The sequence below is a fragment of the Culex pipiens genome, chromosome 1 (assembly GCF_016801865.2).
Source record: "Culex pipiens pallens isolate TS chromosome 1, TS_CPP_V2, whole genome shotgun sequence".
Classification (NCBI taxonomy): Eukaryota; Metazoa; Arthropoda; class Insecta; order Diptera; family Culicidae; genus Culex; species Culex pipiens.
The window spans coordinates 48,609,504-48,631,368 of NC_068937.1; the positions used below are offsets into that span (position 1 = coordinate 48,609,504).

The 21,865-nt window shown below is 34.4% G+C and overlaps 2 protein-coding genes across 5 annotated transcripts in view; both read right to left on the minus strand.

Moving 5' to 3' along the window:
• Positions 1-2,343: 2,343 nt before the first annotated feature.
• On the minus strand, positions 2,344-13,616 carry LOC120416427 (uncharacterized). Its single transcript, XM_039578181.2, has 4 exons — positions 12,550-13,616; positions 12,185-12,480; positions 7,501-7,670; positions 2,344-3,643 (listed from the first exon to the last, which is right to left on the minus strand). Exons 1-4 carry the CDS (start codon positions 12,879-12,881, stop codon positions 3,482-3,484), a joined length of 960 nt encoding a protein of 319 aa, XP_039434115.1. The 5' UTR covers positions 12,882-13,616; the 3' UTR covers positions 2,344-3,481.
• A 5,844-nt stretch (positions 13,617-19,460) lies between these two features.
• Positions 19,461-21,865, minus strand: part of LOC120416401 (calcium-binding mitochondrial carrier protein Aralar1) — a 32,189-nt gene continuing 29,784 nt past the window's right edge. For all 4 annotated transcript variants that reach the window (XM_039578149.2, XM_039578147.2, XM_052709347.1 and 1 more), the window contains one exon: positions 19,461-20,536. In XM_039578149.2, coding sequence (XP_039434083.1) covers positions 20,250-20,536 — 287 coding nt within the window. In that variant the 3' untranslated portion in view covers positions 19,461-20,249. The remainder of the gene's footprint in view (positions 20,537-21,865) is intronic.

The window sequence follows — 21,865 nt, forward strand, 5'->3', positions numbered from 1 at the left end:
TGCATGGTCGTGTTGGTGGAAGTAAAAGCTGCATAATTCCCTTACTCTGGCTTGTTAAACTTGTTGAACGACAACTTTAAGCAGTTTCGGTGTCTCCGGGTGTCCGTTGGTAACTTTTAATTGAAAAGTCATTTTTTTTAAAAAGAAAATCAAAAAAAATTAAAGATTATAAAGTCGGGAGCTTTAGCGATTCCGAACAGGCTCGTAGCCAGGGGGTGGGCTGAAGTCCCCCCCCCCCCACGAAGAAGAAAACATTTTTTTTCTAGTTTTTAGTTTTTAGTTTTTAGTTTTTAGTTTTTAGTTTTTAGTTTTTAGTTTTTAGTTTTTAGTTTTTAGTTTTTAGTTTTTAGTTTTTAGTTTTTAGTTTTTAGTTTTTAGTTTTTAGTTTTTAGTTTTTAGTTTTAGTTTTTAGTTTTTAGTTTTTAGTTTTTAGTTTTTAGTTTTTAGTTTTTAGTTTTTAGTTTTTAGTTTTTAGTTTTTAGTTTTTAGTTTTTAGTTTTTAGTTTTTAGTTTTTAGTTTTTAGTTTTTAGTTTTTAGTTTTTAGTTTTTAGTTTTTAGTTTTTAGTTTTTAGTTTTTAGTTTTTAGTTTTTAGTTTTTAGTTTTTAGTTTTTAGTTTTTAGTTTTTAGTTTTTAGTTTTTAGTTTTTAGTTTTTAGTTTTTAGTTTTTAGTTTTTTAGTTTTTAGTTTTTAGTTTTTAGTTTTTAGTTTTTAGTTTTTAGTTTTTAGTTTTTAGTTTTTAGTTTTTAGTTTTTAGTTTTTAGTTTTTAGTTTTTAGTTTTTAGTTTTTAGTTTTTAGTTTTTAGTTTTTAGTTTTTATTTTTTATTTTTTAGTTTTTAGTTTTTAGTTTTTAGTTTTTAGTTTTTAGTTTTTAGTTTTTAGTTTTTAGTTTTTAGTTTTTAGTTTTTAGTTTTTAGTTTTTAGTTTTTAGTTTTTAGTTTTTAGTTTTTAGTTTTTAGTTTTTAGTTTTTAGTTTTTAGTTTTTTAGTTTTTAGTTTTTAGTTTTTAGTTTTTAGTTTTTAGTTTTTAGTTTTTAGTTTTTAGTTTTTAGTTTTTAGTTTTTAGTTTTTAGTTTTTAGTTTTTAGTTTTTAGTTTTTAGTTTTTAGTTTTTAGTTTTTAGTTTTTAGTTTTTAGTTTTTAGTTTTTAGTTTTTAGTTTTTAGTTTTTAGTTTTTAGTTTTTAGTTTTTAGTTTTTTAGTTTTTAGTTTTTAGTTTTTAGTTTTTAGTTTTTAGTTTTTAGTTTTTAGTTTTTAGTTTTTAGTTTTTAGTTTTTAGTTTTTTAGTTTTTAGTTTTTAGTTTTTAGTTTTTAGTTTTTAGTTTTTAGTTTTTTAGTTTTTAGTTTTTAGTTTTTAGTTTTTAGTTTTTAGTTTTTAGTTTTTAGTTTTTAGTTTTTAGTTTTTAGTTTTTAGTTTTTAGTTTTTAGTTTTTAGTTTTTAGTTTTTAGTTTTAGTTTTTAGTTTTTTAGTTTTTAGTTTTTAGTTTTTAGTTTTTAGTTTTTAGTTTTTAGTTTTTAGTTTTTAGTTTTTAGTTTTTAGTTTTTAGTTTTTAGTTTTTAGTTTTTAGTTTTTAGTTTTTAGTTTTTAGTTTTTAGTTTTTAGTTTTTAGTTTTTAGTTTTTAGTTTTTAGTTTTTAGTTTTTAGTTTTTAGTTTTTATTTTTTAGTTTTTAGTTTTTAGTTTTTAGTTTTTAGTTTTTAGTTTTTAGTTTTTAGTTTTTAGTTTTTAGTTTTTAGTTTTTAGTTTTTAGTTTTTAGTTTTTAGTTTTTAGTTTTTAGTTTTTAGTTTTTAGTTTTTAGTTTTTAGTTTTTAGTTTTTAGTTTTTAGTTTTTAGTTTTTAGTTTTTAGTTTTTAGTTTTTAATTGAATTATGTTTGATTTTCGCTATTTTTTATGGTTGATAATTAAACCGATTTTGGGCATGTGACAAGAAAAAGAAAATACATTTTTTGTATATTCAAACATATTTATGTTTTTAGTTTGGTAAATATCAATAAAATTCCCAATTGAGTTACTCTATAATAAATATGCAACGAAACGAAACTATTGGCACTACGCCCCCCGGGGCATGGCCTTCCCTCTAACGTGGGATTTCTGCTCCAGCGCCTCTGACGAGACAGGAGAAACCGGGACCGACGTTTTACTTCACCATCCGATAGAAGCTCAGTGGATAAGGCGGGAATCGAACCCGCGTCTCATAGCATCATCGGGATCGGCAGCCGAAGCCGCTACCCCTGCGCCACGAGACCCACATAATAAATATGCTAAGAGGTTTAAATCAAACCATTCCTTACTATACTGATGTTTTATTTTAAAGTATTGTCATCCAACAGAATAGCAGTCGATCCACCTTTTTTAATTAAAACATATTAACAATAAGTTATCAAAAAAAATAACAAAGCTGCTTTAACAAAATCTTAAGAAATTATGCAAATTTGTCTCCTTGCTATTTGAGTAAAAACTTGTTCATCATGATCACCGTCATCATCCATGGAAATGTTTTGTTAATAAAATAAGGCTCTTCTTCATATTGTATTTAAAATTGCATTTTAAGTTAAATGCATAAAATTACAAAATTATTCAGTAATGTCAATTTTTCTGGGATTTTCTTTGTGTGACACAGGTGACAGTAGGTGGGGTGTTTTGAAATTTATATAAAAAAGTGTTCAAGTGGTTATGAAATTGGCGGCAATTGAAGTTTGTATTAAAGGTTTAATAAACACAATGTTGTTTAGTAAATCGACGAATTTTGCCTGTTTAACACATGAGAACTTGCCCTAATTTGGATTTAAAACCTTCACTTGTTAACCAATGGAAACGTTAAATGCTTTACTCTGCTGTGATGACCCTGACTACGACGACTCTAAATGCTAAACCTGGCTTCTAAAAACAACAAATTCTTCTTCGATCTTCTAGTTCTAGCTTAACACTTAACCGTGCGTAATCCCCCCGGGTGGAATCCCCTGATAGTACCCAAACTGGCCATCAAACTGCACCGGCGGCCCCGGACCTCCTCTGTTCCCCCAAAGTCTCGTAAACCAGGGCGGCGCAAAGTACGGCATCAAACTCTGCACGTTCGACCAGAACAGCTCGGACATGAACAGCCGACAGCTGGCGTAGATGCTGCGCACAAAGTTGACGTACATGGCGAGGCTGGCCTGGGCGGCGCTGGACATGAGGGCCGCGTACTGGGTCAGCGGGGTCGGTGGCCACGGTGGAACGTCCGACACACCCGGGAACGGTCCATGTTGATACGGTGAGGGAGGATGTGGTGGTGGCGGTGGGGGTGGAACTCCCGGCGAAACTCCCCACAGCTGGTAGAACTGGGGAGCGGGAGTTGGCGGGGTATTCACAACGGTCGTACTGGTCAGGATGTCCGGGGCAGGTTCTCCGCCGAAGGAGGACGACGAACTGAAGAATCGTCCCAAGCTGCTACGGTGGCGCTGATGATGGCTACGTTTTTTCCTACGAATTGAACTTAGCTGCTATTCTGTTTGATGTGATGAGGAGGGTGGTGGAACCGGTGGCAAATTGCGAGGACCAAATCCATTGTCGCGGTCGTACAGGACGCCGGGTGAGCCGTGGAGATGGTGCGGGTGTTGGTCGACGTGGTGGTACAGACCGTAGTGGACGCCCGGTTGGGCTACCTGTGAAAAGAGAAAACAATGGACAAGCGTGTGAACACATTTTCAATGGAAGATGTGAGGTTTTGTGTGGAGTGTTTGAGAACTTCGAACGCAGTCGCAAGTCAGGCCAATTTAAACTTTCATCAATAACAATCTACGGAAAAACTTTGAACAGTGATAGTGCACAGCGACCAGCTTGTGAAAGGCAAACAAGCATTTGAAGTGCAGACTGGTTCGATTGTCTCGAATTTGGTGTATTCAACAGACAGTGAAAATTGTGCAAATTAAGCAAAACAAATGGTTTCCTTGGAAAATATGGACAAAATATGAAAAAAAATGAATAAAACGAAACCATGTTAATAAATTAATGTAAAATGATAAAACTAAAATTCGCCAAATGGAAAATTTACCACCAACTCACACAGCAATTGCTTCGATCCCTCTTCGATTTCCGTGAAACGTTGCTCTAAGAGGGAAATTTTGGTCCCTGATCACGAATCCAAGGAGCATTTTTCGATATCTCGTAACAGCGGTATGGTACGGATCGCTTCATTTTTTACGATTTTTACTCAGACACGCTACTACGGTGCTCAAAATACCGTTATAATGGAAAAAAAATGCAATCCGAGATTTTGGTGTCTATCGATTCCTTGCACCATAACGCACCTCTTAGCCAAAAATTAAAATATTCGCTGATGTAGTTTTCGAGAGAGCCCTTTTAAGATGTTACATCCGATTTTCAATAAGAAAATCTAAAAAATCCATACAATTTCAGCACTTAAATGAATTTGCATTTCGAGATAATTATGGATTTTGCTTCATATGACTGTCTAGTATCTCTGGGCCAAGCTTCAGAGGGTTTGCTGATGATTGTATTGATTTTGTAAATTATTAATAGACCTAATCGGAAATTACATTTCAAAATGTACACCAGCAAACCTTCTGAAACTTGGCCCAGAGATACCTGACAGTCATATGAAGCAAAATCCATCTTTATCTCGAAATGCATATTCTTTAAAGTGCTGAAATCGCATTGATTTTACTGATTTTTTTAGAAAAGAAAAATCGGAAATAACATTTTAAAATGGCTGTATCTCACAAACTACATCAGCAAACTATCTGTAACTGGTCACAGATATACCATATGGTTGGAAGAATCTTTACAGGAGAAAATCTTTTGATGCTCATCAAGAGAAAAAAATCGGAAAGGAGCATAGCTCTCCCCTCTCGCGTACGTTAGATCGGTAAAAGGAAACCGAAAAAAACATCATCTGGATTTTTCGGCGGAACACCGATTTTACTGCTACACTCGCAGGTTTAACGTCAAGCGTGAGCAATTCTCTGCGATTTCGATCATTTTATTTTTTTTGTATTTTTTAATCCGGCTGAAACTTTTTTGGTGCCTTTAGAAGCCCAAAGAAGCCATTTTGCATCAAATTCGAAAATTTGCATCTTTGAAAGAAATTTTTTGATCGATTTGGTGTCTTCGGCAAAGTTGTAGGTATAGATAAGGACTACACTGAAAAAAATATGATACACGGTAAAAAAATGGGTGATTTTTGATTTCACTTTTTGTCACTAAAACTTGATTTGCAAAAAGAACTATTTTTAATATTTTTTTTCTAATATGTTTAAAACGGAATCGACGTAACACCTTATAATGTGGCCCTCTTAAACCTTGCGGTTTCGTCAACGGATCCACAGGCGTGTATCGTTCTTTTTGCGACAAGACTCCGCCTCCCGGGTCTCCTAAGTGTAAAGGTATGGGCACGGGGAGAGGGCACCGAATACCTATATTGACACTTAGAATTTTTTGCGTCCGCCTCGGGATTCGAACCGGCGACCTCTGGATTGTGAGTCCAGTGCGCGGTCCGATTGATCCACACATGCAGACAGCAGACACATATGTTTAAGAGGACATCAAATGGCAACTTTTCAGAAATTTCCAGAATGGGCAAAATATCTTTGACCGTGTCATGAATTTTTGGATCAATACTGATTTTTTCAAAAAATCCAAATATTGGTCGCAAAAACTTTTCAACATCAATTTTCGATGTAAAATCAAATTTGCAATCAAAAAGTACTTCAGTTAAATTTTGATAAAGTGCACCGTTTTCTAGTTATAGCCATTTTCAGGTAATTTTTTTTTAAATAGTTGCAGTTATTCATTTTTTATATTAGTGCCCATGTTTGCCCACTCTTGAAAAAAATATTTTTGATTCTCTATATTTTGCATTTTTGAACTTTGTTGGTACGACTCTTAGTTGCTGAGATATTGCCATGCAAAGATTAAAAAACAGGAATATTGGGCAAACATGGGCACTAATTTTAAATGAATAGCTGCAACTATTTTCAAAAAAGTTACCTGAAAATGGCTATAACTTGAAAACGCTGCACTTTATCATAATTTCACTTAAGTACTTTTTGATTGCAAATTTGATTTTACATCGAAAATTGAAGTTGAAAACTAACATTCCGGAAATTTCTGAAAAGTTGTCATTTAATGTCCCCTAAAACATATCAGAAAATAAAAAAAATAAAAATGGTGTTTTTTGCAAATCAAATTTTAGTGACAAAAAATGAAATAAAAATCACCAAAAAAAATCTTAACCGTGCATCATTGTTTTTCAGTGTAGTCCTTATCTACTTTGCCGAAGACACCAAATCGATCAAAAAAAAATTGTGTTCTTCAAATGATTGACTTTTTTTTTGCGTGTTTCGCCTCCTCTCTCTTTCGCGAGTGATAAAAGTTCGCAAGCAAATTTCCGTCCCTGTAGGGAAGTCAAAACCACTATTTTCAAATACGAAATTTATTTAGCTATTAAACAAATTTCTGTAAACTTTTGTTTCAAGAGTATTCGGAATACTAGCGGTACAAGGAGGGGTGGGCTGTGGGGGGGGGGGGTTTAAAAGATAAATTTGTTCTAGATTTGTCCGGGGGTTGTTCACAAATACCGTAATAAAAAAACTCATACGAGTGCCCTCCTTCTATCAGAACCTGGTACCGCCAGTGATTCAGAATATGCTTAATGAGTATTTCCACCACATAAGATCACCAAAACATAAATTTATGATTTTAATAACGTGATTCTCAAATGTAAACAAAAGGAGTGCATATTACCCCGCATAATTTGTCAGAGGCATTTTAAAACGTGTTTACAAAATTCATTTTTCGGCACATGTGGCCCTTTTTTGGATTAACTTATTGATAAAGTTTGCTAGAAAACATTCTATTGAAGCCTTCTGTGAAGAGATATGGTCTTATATTCAAGAAATCTTGATTCTCGTTTAGGGATGTATGAAAAATATCTTTGACTATCTATCTATCTATCTGTCTTTCTTTCGAGAGATGTGATTCATCAGAATACGTCAACAAATTTTGTGTCAGATGTGACCATATACCTCTTGAAATGTTTAAATTTCATAAATATTAAATAAATTTGAGTAAAATAACATCAAAGAGACGAACTTTTCAACCACCATTTCTCATCCTACAAGATTCTATTGTTCCTATAGGAACCTACTTTAAGATATCAAACCAGTGTCAGTGTAATGTTAGAGGTCAAGGATAACTGGAAACCCGAGATGAAACGTTCACTTTCACCTTTTGTCACTTCTTTTTTCGCACGATGTTTTCACAAAACGAAAAGCAATAACTTTCAACGCCTATCGCCTTGAACCTTGAGTAGTATAAATAAAACCCTAGGAATGCAATAAACATCATCTTTCCGTCTTTTTGGGAAAACTTTTTTTTTCAGGACTCAAGTATCACTCCGTATTCCCGTCTCGTCATGCCTAGACGAAGATGATGATATTGTATTGTGGAACCAAAATAAACATAGCTAAACTATGGTCCGATATACTCACAGCACGCTTACCCGTTTTAGTCCGTTGATGGAGGCCAGAAGCAGGGCCAGCTTCGCCATCAGGAAGGCCTTCCCGCTGAGGGCCGCCAGAAACTGGAAGCCCATCGGGATGACGAACGACCCGAACACCACCACGCCGAATATCATCATCGGAATCATCTGCTGCCGGCGCCGGTGACGTCCTGATGTGTACAGATGGCGCACCAAACAAAGGGGGAAATTGCATAACGTTAGGCGTAATTAAAGATATTTTGAAACATTTTGAGTTATTCATTTTTTTTTTCATGCTTTTTAGTTTTTCCTAAGACTGTCAACATTGCAACGACATTTCAATTCAAAATCCTTATTTCAACCTAAAAAAGTGCTCAATTTCCCCCAATAATCTCTAATCCCTCTTACAAAACATCAATCCTCCCTATCCCACTGAAGAGAGCAATCCCTGCTGCCAGCAAAACAAGTCGTAATCCTTGCTGCTCTTTGCTGGAAAAGCTTCCCACTTGATCCTGCCAATTGATTGCATAAGTTTGGCAAGCTGTTCCTGCAGCATCATTCCTGAGCCGGTCGTCGTCGCCGCCGCTGGAGTCAAAAGATGAAGAATGGGGCACTAATTTTATGACGATCCGCCGATAATTGAATTGCTGTGTTAATTTGAACAAAGTTAATTGCATAGAGTTGCAACGACGTTGTCGTCGTCGAAGAATGTGGCTTGCCAAGGGTACAATGTCAACTGAAATCGAATGTGAATTTTGGTGAGAGCTTTCTGACGTAACGGAGTGACGTCAAAAGTGATGAACTTGAAATCTTGACTTTTTTTTGATAAGGTCCTATAAACAAATGTAAACATTGAATGTATCCCTTTCACACCTTATGTCAAAGTCCATCGGAGTAAGCGGGATACACACAATGTTTACATTTGTTTATAGGACCTTATCAAAAAAAAGTCAAGAAATGTAGGATTACACAATGATTTGGGCAAAAAATTTAAAGAAAACCTTCAGCGCTATATTTTATTATTATACTATTATGTGATTTTTTTCCGGCTCTATTAAAATGTTTAATTTAAATAAAGCTGGTAAAAAATATTTCGGACTTTTTCAAATGTAACGATTTATTTGTAAATTATGAAATATATTTTTATTGAGTAGAACAAGAAATTTCACATAACTTTTACATTATCGCATTGCAAATCGAACCAAAAGTTGCTAAGAATGCTAAGATGTCATCAGTTGAATATAATAGCTTATTAGGTGACACTGAAAAAGTCCAGTATTAAACAATAACAAAACCCACCTGCTGCTCTAAACATGAAAACTGTAGACTTTTTTTCAGCTTTTCAAAAATATTTTTTACAGTGGTGCTTAAACTTCATGAAATATTTTTTAATTGCAAGCAATTTTACAAAAATGTAAACCAAAATATGCCTACAGCTATAAAACGGTGCACTCTTTTAAAAAAATGTGTAATGTAAGGTTTGAAAACAAATTTTATTTTTCATATAAAAATGGGTTTTAAAAGTATATAGTCAGTTTTTTGACAAAAAAAAATATATTTAAAATAAATCATAATTTCGGTACCATATTTGGCATCATTTCAAACCCGGGTTTTCTATTCCCTAAAAATTTCTCGAAAATAATAAAATACCTATTTTGTCAGTGATAAAAAGTGAAATACAAAAATTGGGATTTTTTCCGTGTACCATTTTTTTCTAAACCGTCCTACAACTTTGCCGAAGACACCAAATCGGTCAGAAACTGCCAAAAAATACATTTTTTCGAATATTTGCAAACCCCTCTTTGTATGACCGGCCCACATATTTGTATGGAGACTTGTATGGAAAAATGTATGATGCATAATGCCTTTTTGACACTAGGCAAAATTTCATCAAGTTTAATAAAAAATCGATTTGTGAAAACGTAAAGAATTATTCATTTTTCAAAGGAAAAATAAAATTTGCTATCGATTTTTTAAGATACACCCTCAATTAGATAAGAACAACAATAATAGTGCCTCGTTTTCCAACTTTATAGCTAAAGTCTGTTGATGCTATTCAGTCTGTCGTCCCAATTGGCCCCAGTTGACGGTAGCCATTTTACGGATAATTTTTGGTTTAAATTAGAAGAAGAACATTTTTTTAGCAAGAGTCGTCCATTTACCCAACGAGTTTTACCGGGTTGGATGAATACGACGAGTGTTGAAAAAATCAAGATTTGCAACAATTTGCTTACAACATTTTTGCAATTCCAAAAAACGCTTTTTGAATGGAATTTTATGCTATTTTGCGTCATTGGTTCACCCATACAAGTCTCCATACAATTTTGGCTGCTGTCCATACAAAAATGGTATGTAAATATTCAAACAGCTGTAACTTTTGAGTGAATTTTCTGATCAATTTGGTGTCTTCGGCAAAGTTGTAGGTATTGTTGAGGACTTTTGAGAAAAAAATAGGTACACGGTAAAAAAAATTTGCAGATTTTTTTTAAGCAACATTTTTTTTACTAAAACTCAATTTCGCAAAATACGTATTTTTTGATTTTCGAGATTTTTTGATATGTTTTAGGGGACAAAAATCCGCAACTTTTGAGCCATGGAGAAACATGGTCAAAAAATCTGCAGCCGAGTTATGAATTTTTGAAAAATAGTGATTTTTGGAAAAAATTGAAGTTTCATCAAAAACAAGTTTGACAATACTTTTTAATGCAAAATTGAATTTGCAATCGAAAAGTACTTTACAGATTTTTTGATAAAGGGCTCCGTTTTCAAAATATAGCCACCGAAAGTTTGATTTTAGCGAAATATTTGCAGTTTTTCAATTTTTAAAAATAGTGACCATAAGTGACCATTTTTAAAAATATTTTTTTTGAAAAGTTCAGCCAAATATTGAATATTACGCCCATTTAAAATGCTAGTCTTGAAAATGAAAAAATACGTATTTTGGGAAATTGAGTTTTAGAGAAAAAAAAGTTGATAAAAAAATCTGCAAATTTTTTTTCCGTGTACCTATTTTTTTCTCAAAAGTCCTCAACAATACCTACAACTTTGCCGAAGACACCAAATTGATCAGAAAATTCACTTAAAAGTTACAGCTGTTTTAATTTTTACGTACCATTTTTGTGTGGACAGCTCTCAAAATTGTATGGAGACTTGTATGGGTGAACCAATGACACAAAATAGCTTATTTGGTCATAGGGAAGGCCCCCACAAAGTTTGAGCCAAATAAAAAAATACAAATAAAATCCATTTCCGGTTTTGTTAGAGAATTGCTCAGTAGTTTCAAGACAGAATTGCAAAAAAAAAATGTTTAATTCCTAAATTTTTAAAAATCACATAACTAAGAAAATTTTGTACAATTTTCACTTCTGAACGGCAATATTTGCAGAAACGTGAGATTTGAAAAGAATAAAACTGTTAACATTAAAAATTGTAGAAATTGCAATGAAAATATTTGTCCGATTTTGATGTTCAATAATGAAAACTATGAAGATTTATCGTAGCTATTTCAACAAAAAAATCAAAATCCACGGAAACAATTTAAAAAAATAGAATATGTCCTTTTTAACCAAAAACTTACATTCGAATAGCTTTAACTTGAAGCCGGTTCATTCTATCGAAAAAAAAAAGTTTAGTAACCTGCAAATTTGATTTACCTTATTTGAATATTTGTAACAGAAAATGTCAATATTTTTGAAAATTAATAACTTCAAAAAATGTCTTTGTAATAATATAAAAATAAAAACATGAAATAAAAGATTGTTACAAATTTTACTTTTTGTCAAAAAAAAGTTAATTTGAAAAAAAAATATTAACTCTGAATAAATTTGAATAACTTAAAGGGCAATTCACAAAAGTAAACATTATGTACAGATTTAGTTTATAATTTAACTTTGTTATCAAGTCTCAACGGTTTGCATAACAATCAGGGCAAAACACACAAAAAAATAATTGTGACTTTTACATCTATTCATGAGTTATTTCTCAATCTCTTGATACATTTGTGGAAATTTTCGCGAAAAAAACAAAATTGCAACAGCTCTTAAAGTTTTAACCTTTATGAAGTTTGAATGATAATTCGGTAAATCACAAATCGTTAAGCATATTTCTAGAGTGCTTTATCAAAAGGTCCTGCCTGCCATGGGTTTCATATTTTGACAAAGAAAACTATACTTATCTTTTGAAATTTTGAACGAACCCTAAAGTCAGTTGGTATGTTTGTTGACGACTGATTTGGCGAAAAAAATGGTAAATACAAAAATACGTTTATCCAGAAGCGAGATAAAAATATTTTTTTCAAATTATTTGTTATCTTCCCATCGAAATATTCCAAGATCTTTGATAATTCCTTTGGTTTTATCGGGAGAGAAATTTTAGAAGCTGTTTTGGTTACAATTGAAAAACATTCGAAAATTTAAATTTTGTCGAGAAAGTTTACCTAAAAGTAATTATAACTCGACAACAATGATTTTTTCCTTAAAAATACTTATCGTTTCGTTTCGATACAAGGGTTCTACAAACAAGACATCATAAATGTTGTAATGAAAAACATCATAAATTACACAAAGCGAACAAAAAAATCTTACAAAAAATTTGTTCGTCTGGCATAAAAACTAAATTTCGTTTTACTTGCTACTGGAACTGAAAAGCCGAGAACTAAATTTTAAATTTCTTTTGTGCCGTTGCAAATCTCGTCAAAACAACTCACCTTCGTCAACATCCTTCGTTTCAAACCCACGAAAGCTGCCCTTCTTCTTCTGCCACCATCCATTAACATCATTCGACATCTTCTGCTGCTGCTGCTGTTTAGTATGATTGCTCTGGCCTCTGGCGCTGTCGCTGTTACGCGGAACCAGATCGATTTGCAGCACATGTGTCTCGAACATGTGATCCAGTGCATCCAACACCCTGCCGGTCCACGTTTTGCTCTGCTCCGAGTCTTTCGTTACATTGTTTAGATTTTTCGATTCGTCACTCGGAACTGCACTCGATGGGTTGCTGGCACTGTTTGAAGAGATTGAAGATGAATATAATTGAGTTGTTCAATTTTGTCCTGGCGCAAACTTCACTCACTTTACTTTCGTCGCCTTCACTCGCACCAAACTGACCCCAGTCACCAGCGGAATCTTATCCCGGTTCACAAAGTCATCGACCGCCGCCAAACCCTGATCCCACAAACAGTTCCACTGGGAGTCGTTCCGGTCACTACACGTCCGAAGCAGCTCCCTAACTTCCCAAGCCAGCTGCTTGACCTGCCTCCTGTACGGGGCTCCTCCACAAACCATGCCCCCAAGCATGACCACCAAAATCAGCAAACCACGTGGCGCCATCTTTACAGAAATCCTCCTAACCTCTCTCAATCGACAACAACGTTCATGATCACCGGGGAACTTCAAACTGACCATGGTCACCGACCTGGGAACTGGGTTTTATACGGGGAGATCTGTGAGTTCAGAAATCGAAGCAGGGGTCACAGCTGACTGCTCTCCGCTATGATCTGCAATTACGGTTGTCAACGGCACAACCTGGTAACCTTGTTAGTGCGGGCTAGATCAATGGTCACCAGCAGTGCGTTATGGGTTGTGTGGGAGGTTCTGGAAAGGGGCTATCGATCGCTGGACGATGGTGTCGGTCTAGTGACGATTGGGGGCTTGCAGGTGATTAGGGGAATGAGGTTGAACGAATTAGTTTAGCAAACAGTGCCACTTTGTTTGATTTAAGGGGATACATATGAGGAAATCGGACAACATTTTATTTCACTTTTGTTTTTGGAGAATTGAAGAAGTCTTGAGAAGTCAAAACCGAAACCTTGGTTTCGACTAATGTCCTCAAATATCAAGCATCACGTTATCATCAATTAGTCAATCATGCGGAAAGTGCAAGCATGACTTAACTTTGATTACTTTTTTGACCTCCAGTGCAGCCTCTCACATCAAACATGCAATAAACTCAAAGTTTTAATGAAAATTCGTGATGTCTCCCTCTTCAAAGAAAAACAAAACCAGCATAGATGAAATTTCTCAATTAATTTCAGCTCCCCCCAGCAAAACCCAGTACCACATAGTAAAACCAACGGAAAACTGTTTTCAAAGTCAAACCATCACTTCCAGCTAGGAGGCATGATTAGTGGGGGCAGTGCAATGAAACTGCATCCTCATCATTATCATCATTAGCAAACCGTCACACCGATGGCTGCGTTGTCGAACCCATTATCACTGGAACGCCCAACGCATGTCCAACTTACACGGACGCCCAAGCCTCCCAAAAAAGCTGGAACGGTAACTTCAACTCGCTGGTTCTCGGGCATAACTCAACCAATCGGGACGATTCTTGTTTCCAGTAATTTGTAAGAATGTCTAGATAATCCTAGAACTTTGCAGAACTTAATTTGATCAACTCTGTAATTTCTGCGACCGAAAACATCGTTCCACCTTTTTTCAAAACGACTGCCTCCGCGGAATTTTTTGCGAATTTTTTTTTGTACGCGAAAAAAAAAGTTGGAACGATGTTTTTGATCGCAAAAATTACTGATTTGATCAAATTAAGTTCTGCAAAGTTCTAGAATCATCTAGACATCCTAACAAATCACTGGAAAGAAGAATCATCTTGATTGGTTGAGTTATGCCCGAGATCCATTGAGTTGAAGTTACCGTTCCAACTTTTTTGGAGCCTTGGGCGTTGGAATGTTATTGAACGCATCGAATTTGCATATATCGCGTGAGGCTTATTGGCTTAACGAGTATGTTTGTCATCGACTTAACTGTATCAATAACTGAGAAAGGGGGATTTCGAAGAAATTGAAGAAATAAAAAATCCACTTTGATGGATGTGCTTGCTCATTAATAAGTAGATGTTTATTATTTAATTTTTTTTTCATGGTCCATTTTGGATCTATTTAATATTTTTCATACATTTCTAACAATGTTTATTTAACTATTTACAGGATTCACAAAAGAAAACAATTTCGTTTCAATAAAAATAGATTTTTTTTTTTTTCCTGCGGGCAACAAACTAAACGATAAGCTCTTTGTGGTTTGGTCACAGTGTTTATAGTTTTTCATAATTTTCTACAAGATTTTAACATACGGTGAAAGAGTAGTTTGTCGAAAAATACAGTGCATCACTAACAGTTAAGGTTACTATAAAAGAGCGTTTTTAAAGGGCAGCTTCGCTTGTATAAATGTGTTTTGCATGGTTCATCTGCATATTTTATTTACAAATTGAACTGTAACGTACTGCATAGCTCTCCATCCGAGCCTTATATGTGGCGCGTGAGGTAAAATGGCTTCGAATGCGGTTTAGCGTGTTTTCACAGACAAACAGACGTGAAATGATAATTTTGCCTTTATCTCTGTGGTATGATGAACGCATTGTTTCGTCAATAGTTATAAAGATAAAATCGATTGAAAATTATGGGCCAAATGAAAAATACTCTGAAATACTTATTAAAAATATTTGTTTTAACTCTGAGAAGCCAAATCCCATCACCGGTAAAAAGCAATTTTACATCAAAACAATATCCAAAAAAGACTATATTTTAAAAAATGCATAAAAAAAAGAAGTTGACTTAATAGCTGTCGGCCACTACTACTGGTACCAACCACTAGTGTCTTCCTTGCAACTACAAGGAATTCTCCGCCCTGGGATCCTAAGTGTTTCAGTACACAGAAAACACAAGTTGAATTTTGGAATGTTGAAAATATTGTAGGTTGAATATTACCTCTTCTTTTGAGTAATATTACATAAAAAATGTGTAAAAATGTGAACCTGATGAAAATTCATCATTTTGTGGGGTAAAATTAATCATTTTTTTCGCCACAAAATCTGTCACCATTTCCTGATGAATATTACCATCATTTTTTTTCTGTGTACGGCACGGAGCGACGGCGCCGGATACTCATATTTACGCTTAGATTTTTAGAGCGCCCGCCTCGGGATTCGAACCAGCAACCTCCGGATTGTGTGTGTCCAGTGCGCGGCCCGATTGATCCACACGCGCGGGCATAACATTTCCACAAAAACATAATTTTTCGTTGTAAAAAGTTAGTTAAAAAAAAATATTATTATCTACAACTTTGCCAAAGACACCATATCGACCTGAAAATTCCTTCTCAAGATACAGATTTTGGAATATGCTTGGGAACAACCTAAGTTCTGTACATTCTATGGCAAATTATGAACATTTACTTGAAATTGATATGGTTTTTTGATGCCGAATTTCAGTAATTTTGATAAAATTTATTTCCGGTTTTATCATGCGACACTATTTGGCTTAGAAGGAAAAAGGCATCAATCCCGTCAATGGATAAAGCAATTTTGTACAAATTGATAAGACCATTGCAAATATATTTCTAAGTTCTAAGTTAATTGAAAATGTGACCTACATTTTTGTCGAAATACGAAATCGATCAGAGTTTCAAAAATTGCCAATTTAAAATATCAAAAAGTATAAAATAATAATTCTAGGTCATAAAGTTTGCCTCAATCGTTTTTTATGATAAGAATCAAAATCAAACCATCCACATTAACGACCCCCGGGTCTTTTGTGGTCTCTATTGCAAGTTTCTGCTCGAACCTAGGAGTCCGAAGGCTTGAATGGGGAGAGCACCCAAACCTCTTTCTACTCCAAGGAACCTTCCACCCCAGTGTTTGAACTGACAACCTTTGGATTGCGAGTCCAACCGCCGCCAGCGATTCCACCGGAGTAGGCTTGGTTTGGTGTGTTGTTTGTACTTATGGCATGGAGGCGACTACTACACCTGGAATGACTTAACGGCCTAACAACCAAGGCCGGGACCGGCATTTTACTTCCTCATCCGATGGAAGGTTGAAGCAGATGGGAATCGAACCCAGAATCATCCGCTTACAAAGCGGACAGCGTAACCATTCGGCCACGCACTGCCTGATAAGAATATAAATATTGAATGAAAAAAATATAAATATTGAAATAACAAGCCATAGTTTCTACATTTGCATGGACAAAATGTTTAAAAATGCATTTTACACTAGTTCAGATGTTTTGCAATCATAAGTTTTCAAAAAATGTATAATAAAGATCGAAAATTTTCAAAAATTCGAAAGATTTTTAAATCAACCCAAACATGCTTATAATTAGTCTAAACGCAGGGAATGCATTTTAAATTGATTTCAGCTGATAGCACTTCAAATCCCATTGAAATTTTGAAGTTTCTTCAAAAAAAAAAATTTTGCCCTCTAATTTTTCGAGCCAACAAAATTTAACAAACCTAAACGATCAATTAAAATGATTCAAAACTATAGTAGGGGAGAGTGAGGAGACTTGATCCCCGGGGGCACTTGATTCCTAACCTGTATCTCGTCAGTATGTGGGTGAAAAAATAGCTTTGTTCTAGGAAGTTGTGTGAAATTGACTCAAACTCATTGTGGAAAATAAAGAAAAACATTAAAAAAAATTCGGATTGAGTTACACACATTTTCTTTAAAAGTGTTGCAAAAAACCTCCAAGAGATCATTTTTCTTTGTTTTCATATGCGTAGAAAACACTGCATTTTTATAGTCACTGGAATAATCCTCAAGCTTAATTAATTGGTTTGGTTTTTCGTACATGGTATTCTTTAGTGTAGTTGACTTACTGCAGTTTGAACCATTTTTTAAATGTTTTGTTATAACAAATTACCAGCTTTTGTTAACATGTCTTGAAAAGAATATTATAAAGTTTTAAATATTTACATACTAAACTTTTTATATTTTGAACACAAAACTTTATGTGAAATTGCTGTAACATATAGAAATTCAATAGTTGGGATGAATAAGAAACATTTTGCTTAAGATTAAGATTTCTAACAATAGGACGCATGATAGATCCGGACAACGTTTTCATATAAAAATATCTAAGATCCGGCATCCAAAATGTGTATGAATAACTTGAGTGCTTATAACTTTTGATAGGGTTTTCAGATCTTCAGTCTCGTTGGAAAGGTCTTTAAAATACCTTTCTAAAAATGAATGACATGACGTGTTTTCCAAGATTGTTAATCGATCAAATTATCGTCGACAATATTATCGCCTGACGATAACGATAATAGTTATCGTTACCGTCGGGACGATAACGATAATCTAAATATGCAATATGGGGATCCAACGAATTGAAATTTTGTATGCTTTTTTACTTTATTAGAGTTTTTATGGAAAATACTTAATTAATGTGGTAACAAACAAAACTCTAATGTGTGTGTTACGAAAAAACTCTAATAAAGTGAGAAAGCATACAAAATTACGCTTCGTTTGATACCCATATATGGATTGCATATTTTGAAAATTAGAGTATTTTCGAAAAAAAATACAGTATGTTGTCGAAATTTCAGTATTTTCCTAACAACTCTAATAAATTGAAAAACCATACAAAATTTCGCATCATTTGAAACCCAGATTGCATATTTAAAAAATTTGAGTGTTTTTGTAAAAAAGGTAATATTTAAAAAATTTAGTAATTAACAAAAAAAACTCTAATAAAGTAGAAAAGCATACACAATTACGTTTCGTTTGATACCCATGTTGAAAATTTTGAAAATTTGAGTATTTTCGAAAAAATACGGTTTTTGTCAAAATTTTAATATTTTTCAAAAAACTCTAATAAATTGGAAACCCATACAAAATTTCGCTTCATTTGATATCCATATTGCAAATTTGAGTACTTTCGAAAAAAAATATTTTGTATACAATTTTGAGTACATATTTTGCATTAAAACTAACTAGATTTCAAAAAATATATATTCTTAGTGAAAGCATTGAAAATTTAACATGATATGGTTGAATTAAGTCGATTTTAGAAAGATTTTAAAAATGAGTTATCGTCCATTATCGGCGATAAGATTATCGCCGATAGAATTATCCAAATAACGATAACGATAGAACTATCGTTTATCGATAGAACTATCGTTATCGAGCCTCAATAATTTTATCGTTAACCATCATTGTGTTTTCGTTCAAAAACCACCCTTTTTATCTTCCGGACTTTAGTATAAATCGTTTTTTGCGTTATGTAATAAAAGAACGCTCCCTCAATTTTCCTTCTAATGGCATGTCCCATTTTTTTACAATTGGGTCCTAAAATTAAGCTTAAATTTGTGATATTATTGTTCACAACGATAAAGCTTATTTTTCTGAGTACAATGACGCTTTGAACGACCTCAAAGGATTTAAAATTGATGTTTAGTTCAATTTTTAAAAATTAACTTCGCGGCCCTTCTTGACAGAAAAAGTCCTACTTGACTGCTCGTTCCAAGGGAACCATAGTTGATCCATCGAAAAAATGTTGTCTTGTCGATAATATTTTTTTTTTGCGTTAAAATGAATAAAAGTGATCAGAAATGGTTTTTATTTTTTTTATTGTTGTACATAAACATTGACATAGGGCTTTAGTACCCAATTAAGTAACGACAAATCGTCATTGTCGTGCTATCTTGTCACACTTGCATTTTGGGCCAAATTAAGAACGCCATTTTGCCACTCTCAATGCCTCACCTTTTGATCTTCACAGATCCCCAAAATTCGATTTCAATCCTGAGATATTCAACAAAAACCGAAAAAACTCCGTGCTTTGTTGTCACTCTTCATATGAAAGATGTTTCGATAAAAAAATTTAAAAATCTCCGATTCACATTTATTTAAAATCAGATTCGTTTCCAAGAATACTAGTAACCCAAAAAAAAAACGTAACTTTCAGCCGATGGGTGAACCAATGACAAAAAAGGGCTTCCTTGGTCCTCAACAAAGCCAAATAAAAAAAATACAAAAAAAAAACATTTTCGGAATTTAGGAAGAAATGCTCGCCTGCTAAACATACCTATCTCGGGTTGGTTTGAATAAATAAATTCAAAATAAAAATAAATACCAAGAGTATATTTTGGGACTTGTTTGGGGATATCTTGTTCCACTGTCGTTGGTTGTGTAAAGTTATAGTCAATAATGTGGAGATTTAACTTACAAAAAAACACCAATTCACGTCCATTTGTCTGTGCTGCTTCAAATAGTTTTTTTTATTTTGTTCAGAGTATGCTTTAAATAATTTGCCACTGCTCTCTATTTCTAGCTCTAACTATCGGCTTAAATATTTCACTGCTTCTTGTTTGATGATTTGTTGTGCTTTGCTTTGCTTTCCTGTATTATCGCTATCGTAACTTACAGAGCCACTCGACTTGATTTGATTAGTTATAGATAATGCAAGAGACTCTCTACTGGTGAGACGACATTGTACTAATTGTGGTTACCTTTTTTTCTGTTTTGTTGTTCGGCCGTTTGTTGTTGGTACTGCTGGAGGTGACTTTTGTTTGGCAGATTCCAGCAAACAACCTAAATAACATCAAACTTGCTACTTTGCTGAGATGCTGGAAGGCATAATTTGCGACAAGTTTCATTTTTCTTCTGTTTTCTCAACACTCACAAACAAAGTCGGTTTTTGATTGCGATAAATGCTTTCAAGTTTTGAACTTTAGCTTCTCTTTATTCTTTTAAAACCTAAAATAACTCTTAACACAGTCATAACATTAACCAGAAAAAAAAACAAATGCATTTTTTTGCCAAACACTTTTAGAAGAGTTTTCAAACTACTTTTGCTGCTGCTGCTGCTTCTGTGCGCACGTGTGCTTGTGTCCTCTGGGTCACACCTTAGGATAATCCTCAATTCCTAAACGCCATCAACTACTACGTTCGCCGTCGTCCGCAACGACCGGCTACCAAAAGAAATTGCTCCACCGTTTGTTCCCTTGTTGCTGTTCCGACCTGCGACGGTCGGATCAAGACGACGCTGGGACTTGACCCGCACCCGGAACCTTAATGGTGGAAGCAAACCGTGGCAAACTTAGCCCAAACTTGGTCTCGATTCCGTTCAGCATCGGCAGGGCCGCCTGGTAGCCACCGATGTGGTCCGGGTTGAGCTTGGTCAGCTCGGCCGGTTTGCCTGAATGGGCCACGTCCGAGCCGGCCGGTCGCGAGCCACCAAAGTCCACGTACAGCAGCCGCTGGAGCAGCTCGTACGTGACCAGCGTGACACCAAACTGCGGGGAGGAGCGGAAGACGCGGGCTGGAAGAGAAGAGAAGATAGCAACATTTTAAATGTAAAATATTTGAATTTAGACTATATTACACAAAATATAATGCCTTCTATAGGATGAGGAAGTAAAACTTCGGTCCATTTGCGTAAAAGAGGTTTTGGGTGACTCACCACTAGGGTGACAAGAAAAATTGAAAATTTCGGAAAATCGCAAGAGATACCCCCTGGATCGATTCATTAGGCAAAAACAAGTAACTGTGCCAATTTTGAGCCAAATCGGTTAAGGCTAAGGGGTCGCTTTTCATCATTGAAGTTTATATGGGGAAAATCGCTAAAATGTATGGGGAAAAACATCGTTTCATCGAAACGTGCCCTGTTCATCGAACAGGGCATACCCCTTTGTATGGGACGCCGTTTGGACCTCACCAATCTGCCAGAAATTATCAGGGATTGTTTGTACATATAAAACTAGCATCTGGCCAAAATATGAGCACTCTAAGTCAACAGGAAGTGGGGCAAATCGGGACACAAAGTTTGAAGGTTCAAAAACGTCAAAAATCTTAAAAGGCTATAACTTAGGCAAAATTCAATTTAATTTCAAAATTCAAAATGCATCTGAAAGGGCTTAAAAATGTAACAAAATGCAGGGAGAAGCATCCCAATTGGCTAAATTTTGGGTTAAATCTAAAGGGAGTTATAGGCATTTTAGTGAAAAAATAGCATAATTTTCAAACTCAAATAAACAGTGTTCCATCCAGATATCAACTCGGTTCGACCTGCAGCTTGTAGGGGACATCTGGGACTACCATCTGAAACTGAGAACGCTTTGGGTAAGGCAGTTTAACATATTCAATAGACACTTTTAATTTTAGTGAATTTTTTGGCTGTAAATTTTTGCTTGGGGGACCCCTTAAATCAAATTTCCTGGTGATAGTTTTATCATATTCGTATTCCTGAGACAATTTCACAATAGAAACATGCATAAAAATGTTTTTTTTTTTTTCATCCATTTTAACCCTTTAAAAAATTATAGTTAAAAAAATAAGAAGCTGCTTTTTTCTGGTGTCATCTAGTTTCCTTGGAAACGAACTTGATTTTCAATAAATCTATTTTTTTATTAGGTCCTATAAACATATGAAACACAATAGTTTATAGGACCTTTTCAAAAAAAAACTCTAGAAATGTGAATTGATGATTTTTTTTAAATTTCATTTTTTAAAGGGTTAAAATTGATGAAAATAAAAAAAATGTGTATGTTTCTATTGTGAAATTGTCTCAGGAACACGAATATGATAAAATTATTACCAGAAAAAAGGGATCTAAGGGGTCCACCGAGCAAAAATTTACAAACAAAAAATT